The following is a 7014-nucleotide window of genomic DNA, read 5'->3' as shown; positions in this document are numbered from 1 at the left end:
ACCTCCCTGTTTGGTAGCTACTTATTACCTACCACCTTATGGGTAATTCAGAGCCAGAGGATTATCTTGAAACAGTTCAGGACTGTTTCCTAAGTCAACATATAGCCGAACCCACCTGGAGAAATAATATACTAGATTTAGTTCTGTCAAACAGAGAAAGCCTCATTAGTAATGTCGAGGTAAAGAACGAACTAGCAAATAGCAATCACAAAGAAGTGAGATTCAAAGTAGACCTTAATGTCAGTTACTTAAGTAAATTTACTAACGCCACTAAAATAAGACGTGTAATTAAATCTGAAGAGAACTCAGCAAAACTAGAGGAAGATCGAAACAAATTTTTCACATGGTCTGAAAAATGGCAGATGAAATTAAATGTGGACAAGTATAAAGTAATTAGTCTAGGACAGTGGCTCTTAACCTTTTTACTACCACGTCCCCTCTAGGAATTGGTCCTTCCCTCCACGCCCCCCTTGCAACTATGAATAAAATTCCCTCCCAGATTTTAAAGAAAAATGAAAAATATTGTGTTTTTAGTCTTTTTATTGAGTATAAATTAGTGATATACTTGACACTGCTTCTTAGCTACTAGATCTTGAATGCGTGGTTGAATGCCAGAGAGTGCAGAACGTAAACCCCCTTCAACGTTCAGCCTGTTTCTGTACTTGGTCTTGATAGCAACGAGCGTGGAAAATGCAGCTTCACAAAGATACGTGGATCAAAACATAGTTAGAATCCGAAGAGCCTGATGTGAGATCAGAGGGTAAACAGGAAGGTACTTGACCCAAAACGTCTCAAGATCCACTTCTTTGAAGTCTTCCTTAGCTGTGGAGTTGAACTTCAACTCAAGAAACTCCTCTTGCACTTCATCCGAAACATCAGCTACTTCACATTGAAATGGGTTCCTGATGAATTTTCAGGCTTCACGCTTCTCATCTATCTCCGGGAAGTATCTGATGAATTCTGTTTTCAAGTCAGTTAGATGAGTGATTATTTGTTTCTTTAACTCAGAATCAAGGTTACCGTGAATGAGAGCAGAATCCAAGTTACTAAAACTGGCTGTATTTCCCTGCTGAATTCGACACTTCCCTTGACTGTATCGTTTGATAGTGAAATTTGGGAAAGCTTGTTTGCACTATCTTTCCCCAGAACGAGTTCTACTGCACGGAGTATGCTTGGTTTTATGAGAAACTCTCGATGTTATGGCTCTTCTTGCTCTTTGCAATCAACATGGCGATCTCATAGGAAGCCTCAACAACCTTAGAAGTTTGTTGCTGAAATGCCCCACTGCCGTCCAACTTAACTTGCATCAAGGAGTGTCTTTTTGTTTCAAAGAATGCCTTGGGCTTGTCAGCTAGAGCAGGATGTGTTGTCCTCAAGTGGCGTTCCAAGCGTGAGGGCCGCATTCCATCATTGCTCAGAGTCTTGTGACATATCACACACTGGGGGACCTCTGTGTCACCCTTTTGGAGAGACACGAATCCAAATCGAATATATTCGTCAAGATACAGTACTTCCGCTTCTTTGCACTCATTGCGAATTATTTGATGTGCAGTGGACAACACAAATCTGTGAACAAAACATAAGGCACGTGTAAGGTAAGATAAACATCACCACGTGCTCATGAACACCACAACATCATGATAATCACAACCACATGATTAATAACAAACATATGATCGTAAAGTTCGTAAACACTACAAGTGACGTCAATCATATATGATCATAAACACCACCATATAATTAACAAACATCACATGATCATAAACACCACATGATTATTAACAAACATCAATGATCACAACATGATCATAAGCACCACTACATGATCATAAACACCACCACATAATTATTAAGTAAATATTAACAAACACCACAGCATTATAGTAAACACATCATGATCATAAACACATGATTATTAAGAAACAAATCAATATCATCATAAATATAACTTTACCATAACCACCTGTTACCACCACATGATTTTAAGCACCACCAACTTCTGATAAAATACAAACGGAATTCAAAACTTGCGAATAACAAACAGAGCAACACATGCGTGTTCACAATTCACCAATAAACTTATGGCTGCTTACTATTTTTAGGTAAATATAACTGCTGGGATAAAACATACCTCAACAGCCTTAACTGAATAAATGTGAGAGAAGAGGAATTATTGCCACAGACGTGTGCAGAAGACTGGGAGAGAACGGGGCTCACCATTCACCAACGAGCAGCATACAGGTCCAGGACGAGTTAACCCTCCCCCCCTCCATAGGTTTCGAGGGATTGGGAGGAGGTAAAAAAAGTAGCCTTTAGAAAACTAAAGTTATAAGGCGATACTTTTTGCATTTTTTCATAAACTTCTCAATATTAGCCCACGCTCTTATTAAGAGAATAAAAACTATAATTATAATTAGAGAAATTCCTACTTTTTCCCTAGGGCTTGCGCCCCCCCCCCCCTGGAAATGACTGACGCCCCCCTAGGGGGGCGCGCCCCCCCAGGTTAAGAACCACTGGTCTAGGAGATGTAAACAGAGAAACCAGATATTAGATGAACAACGTAGTGTGAGGCGCAATATGATCGAAGTGTATAAATGGAAGACAGGGTTAATCAAAGGTGATATAACAAAGGTACTCAAGCTATCCAAACCAGGATTGAACTCGTAGCTATGGTTTTAAATTCGTCAAACTTAGATTTCGGCGAGAGATAGGTAAACATTGGTTTGGAAATAGAGTAGTGGATGAGTGGAACAAGTTATCAAACATCATCATTAACTCGAATACACTGGGTAGCTTCAAATAAGGGTTGGATGGATATATGAGCGATTGGGGTTGGATGTAAACGGGACTGCCCAGTGTGGACCACTAGGCTGGTTGCAGTTTCTTCCATTTTTTTTTTTTTTTTTTACGGGGATTAGCCCACCCGGGCACAGGTCACTGACCCACATCGGGGCCTGGGGGCGAAAATGTAATAATAATGATAATACAGTAATTCATAGTAAAGAAAATGTCAATAAAAAGTAAAATAAAATAATGATAACAATAATAATAATAACAACACTGTAATAATAAAGAAATACAAAAAATTCAATAGTGAGAAACGCTATATGTATATTGTGTTGTCTAAGTAAGAAAAACAATTGAGACCCTGCAATTGTGTGTAAATGAGGCAGAAAGACAGATCAGCAACCTGGGACTTGGTCACAATTTTCGTGATGCCATATGGCAGCAGGTTCTACCATTAGACAACACATTATGCTTCCAATATCTTCCCAGGCGGTAGTACCGCCCTGTTCTTATGGTGCTGTACCTGGAGTATTTAACCATAAATAGCATTACCCACTACAGAGTACCTGTTATTATGTACTTGGACACCAATTTCGTCGGTATTATTGGCCCTCTCGTGGACTTGTTACTTCCTTCAGGTATGTTTAAATTTTATACGAATTCATATTCATCAATGTTATTCTTTCTTCCAGAGGCTGGTGTTGGTGGTGGTGGGCGTGACCCTCCTGCTAGCGTCGAGCCGAGCTGACCTCAGGTCCCTCTCTAGTTCTTCACACGACGGAAGTGGAGGTGGTGATGGTGGTGGCGGGGGTGGATATGGCTCTAGAATAAACGGTGGGGGCAACCGTGGTGGTGGTGATGGTGGTGGAAGATACATAGCTCCTTCCGGCGGTGGAGGTGGGGGAGGCAATGTCGGCGGCGGCGGCGGCTATGGTTCCGGAGGTGGAGGCAACGGTGGCGGCGGCGGCGGCGGCTATGGTTCCGGAGGTGGAGGCAACGCAGGTGGCGGTGGCGGCGGTGGCTACAGCTCTGGAGAAGGTGGAGGCAACAGAGGTGGGGGTAGCGGCAGCCGGCGGCTGGTTCCGGAGGTAGAGGCAACGGTGGCGGCGGCGGCTTTGGTTCCGGAGGTGGAGGCAACGGTGGTGGCGGTGGCGGCGGTGGCTACAGCTCTGGAGTAGGTGGAGGCAACAGAGGTGGGGGTAGCGGCGCAGCCGGCGGCTATGGTTCCGGAGGTGGAGGCAACGGTGGCGGCGGCGACGGTTATGGTTCCGGAGGTGGGAAAACGGTGGCGGTAGCAGAGGCGGTGGCAGCGGTTATAGTTCTGGAGGTGGAGGCAACGGTGGCGGTGGCGGCGGCAGCTATGGTTCCGGAGGTGGAGGCAACGGCGGTGCGGGTGGCGGCGTTGGCTACAGCTCTGGAGGAGCTGAAGGCAACAGAGGTGGGGGTAGCGGCGCCGCCGGCAGCTATGGTTCCGGAGGTAGAGGCAACGGCGGTGGAGGCGGTGCCTACAGCTCTGGAGGAGGTGGAGGCAACAGAGGTGGGGGTAGCGGCGCCGCCGGCAGCTATGGTTCCGGAGGTAGAGGCAACGGCGGTGGCGGCGGTGGCTACAGCTCTGGAGGAGGTGGAGGCAAAATCGGTGGCGGTGGAGGTACAACAGGCGGCTATGGTTCCGGCGGTGGAGGAAGCAGAGCCAAGGCATCCGTAAGCTTCAACCTTTTGCCTGTTCGAGGTGGATCTGGTGGTGGCTACAGACGTGGCAACGGTGGTGGAGAAAGTGGCAACGGAGGTGGATCTGGTGGTGGCTATGGAGGTGGCAACAGTGGTGGTGGAGGTGGCAACGGAGGTGGATCTGGTGGTGGCTATGGAGGTGGCAACAGTGGTGGAGGAGGTGGCAACGGAGGTGGATCTGGTGGTGGCTATGGAGGTGGCAACAGTGTTGGAGGTGGCAACGGAGGTGGATCTGGTGGTGGCTATGGAGGTGGCAACAGTGGTGGTGGAGGTGGCAACGGAGGTGGATCTGGTGGTGGCTATGGAGGTGGCAACAGTGGTGGTGGAGGTGGCAACGGAGGTGGATCTGGTGGAGGCTACAGAGGTGGCAACAGTGGTTGTAGAGGTAGCAACGGTGGTGGATCTGGTGGCTGCTACGGAAAGTAAAGAGCAGCTCAAACAGAATCGAATCCTACATAAGATGAACTCGATTTTAAATATGAAACGAATCGAGGACCTTGACAAGCGTTGTTAATTTTTTCTCTTCACAAATAAAACACCAAATCCTTATTTTTTCTTCAAATTTTGAAACCAATAATGAAATTTTTCATTAATAGTATTTTGTTGATAATGTCAAACACGATTTAACCTGAAGACTATGATGTGAAGTTAGTTAAGTAAATCACACCGTTAATTATTTTGGTTGATGTCACTAAGTTGTATTTATAAATCATTATTTATTAATTCTTCTCTGTAAAATAAAACTCACTCTTCTTTAACTGTTGCATGTTCCTGTAATGCATAATGATGATGTTGATTATGATGATATTTTCTTCAATAAATGAGTTGGGTAATGATATAATTTTTTCACCGAAAATGTATATACTTCATTTGTTTATGCATCCTTACTATACTTGTTGGCTACACTCACACTTGCTGATTCAAAACGCTACTTGAGGTTATGGAATCCCTTGTCCCGTGATGAATTTTACTGTTGATGATAAATATGTACAGTCAGCCAAAGATGCACCGACCCCACCCTGGGTCTCGTGCTCGCAATTTTACCTGGCAATACTCGAAGGAAGGAAGGAAGGCTATATGTAAAGGTGATTGTGATTGGTGGATTTATTTTCGGTTGCATCACTGTCAGGATAAATATTAAACAATCCAAAAGTCACATTTTTACAATAATAAATTATTCATCGTTATTTAAGATCATGACAAGTTTCCAAATATTCGTATATTTGCTTAAATAATGAAGAAATTATATCAATGAATTGACAACGCAACTACAACCAGGGCTACCACGAGAGTCTCACATCAAATTTCAAGAATTTACAGTATGTTCCACATTTATTCTGGAACGTTTCATGAAGGAATTAATTGTCTTTACAATGTGAGCATTACATAATATAATTTGACGTAAGTTAGAGAGCAGACACTGTAATAGACTCAACTGACACAATAATGGCATGTGGTATTCTTGAACCAGCGCAGCACGGATATGTGGAGAAGGGAAAAGACTGAAGTGGTCATTTTTGTGATCTACTAACTGCATTTGATGGTATAATTATTAATAAGCCAGAGAGAGAGAGAGAGTCAGTCAGTCAAAGGCAGAGTATACTTATATAGAGTTGATTAGGACTCAGAAAGGGGTTGAATAGCTCTCAAATTTTTTTTTTTTGGGGGGGGGGGGTTTGTTCCTCACTTTTTATTTATTTGTTAATCATATTGCTACTGCCTTTATTGTCATTGCATAATTTAAATTTAAGGTTTATAATATATTTCTTTCTTTCGAGGATTAAAATATAGACAGGTGTATTATTTACAGTCTATTGTTTAATAACGGGTCCATCCACCCTCCTTATCAATTACAGCTTGCAGCCTTCGCTGCATAGAAGATACGTTGTTTGTAACAAGCTCAGGTTTGTTTAAACAAATTTCCCACTGTTTCAGTACGCAACCGTGTTGCAACACCTGAAGCAGACCACCAACAGTCAGTGTTATGTTAAGCTTAAAGAAATGTGGAATAAACAATAAGACACACCCTTCCCTTCCTTTACCATCTCACTAATGTTGACGCAGATAAGCAACCAAACAACCATTTCCCAGCTATATGCCAGACTCTCCCCCAGCTTGACACATCCAGTCTCCCTGCATACCTACCAGACCCCTTTCCCACTGCCACTGACTTAGTAGAAGAGTTTGAAGTAGCAAAACGTTTGGATAAACTAAATTTTAAGCGTTCCACCACCCCCATTGAATATATATATATATATATATATATATATATATATATATATATATATATATATATATATATATATATATATATATATATATATATATATATATATATATATATATATAAATATATATATAAAATAACGGATTTGCCGAAACAGGAAAGCATAAGTGGGCCAGGCTGAATCACCCACGCCTCATGGCGAGTTAAAACGAAGGCTCAAGTAATGCCATCGAGCGAGGTGGAAGCATTTTGAACTAGATTTTGAAACCAAA

The 7014-nt window shown here is 42.9% G+C and overlaps 1 protein-coding gene across 1 annotated transcript; it reads left to right on the top strand.

Moving 5' to 3' along the window:
- The first annotated feature begins 3696 nt into the window (after positions 1 to 3696).
- On the top strand, positions 3697 to 5351 carry LOC121862633 (glycine-rich cell wall structural protein 1.0-like). The gene is made up of 2 exons (XM_042360951.1): positions 3697 to 3840; positions 3991 to 5351. Exons 1-2 carry the CDS (start codon positions 3697 to 3699, stop codon positions 4939 to 4941), a joined length of 1095 nt encoding a protein of 364 aa, XP_042216885.1. The 3' UTR covers positions 4942 to 5351.
- Positions 5352 to 7014: the final 1663 nt, after the last annotated feature.

This window comes from Homarus americanus, unplaced genomic scaffold (genome assembly GCF_018991925.1).
Source record: "Homarus americanus isolate GMGI-L3 unplaced genomic scaffold, GMGI_Hamer_2.0 scaffold31037, whole genome shotgun sequence".
Taxonomy (NCBI): Eukaryota; Metazoa; Arthropoda; class Malacostraca; order Decapoda; family Nephropidae; genus Homarus; species Homarus americanus.
This window is presented reverse-complemented; position numbering and strand designations above follow the sequence as displayed.

Coding starts and splice junctions, on each gene's coding strand:
- LOC121862633 (XM_042360951.1), top strand. CDS start 3,697: ATGTCGGCGGCGGCGGCGGCTATGGTTCCGGAGGTGGAGGCAACGGTG. Junction 3,841..3,990: donor AGAAGGTGGAGGCAACAGAG/GTGGGGGTAGCG, acceptor AGGTGGGGGTAG/CGGCGCAGCCGGCGGCTATG.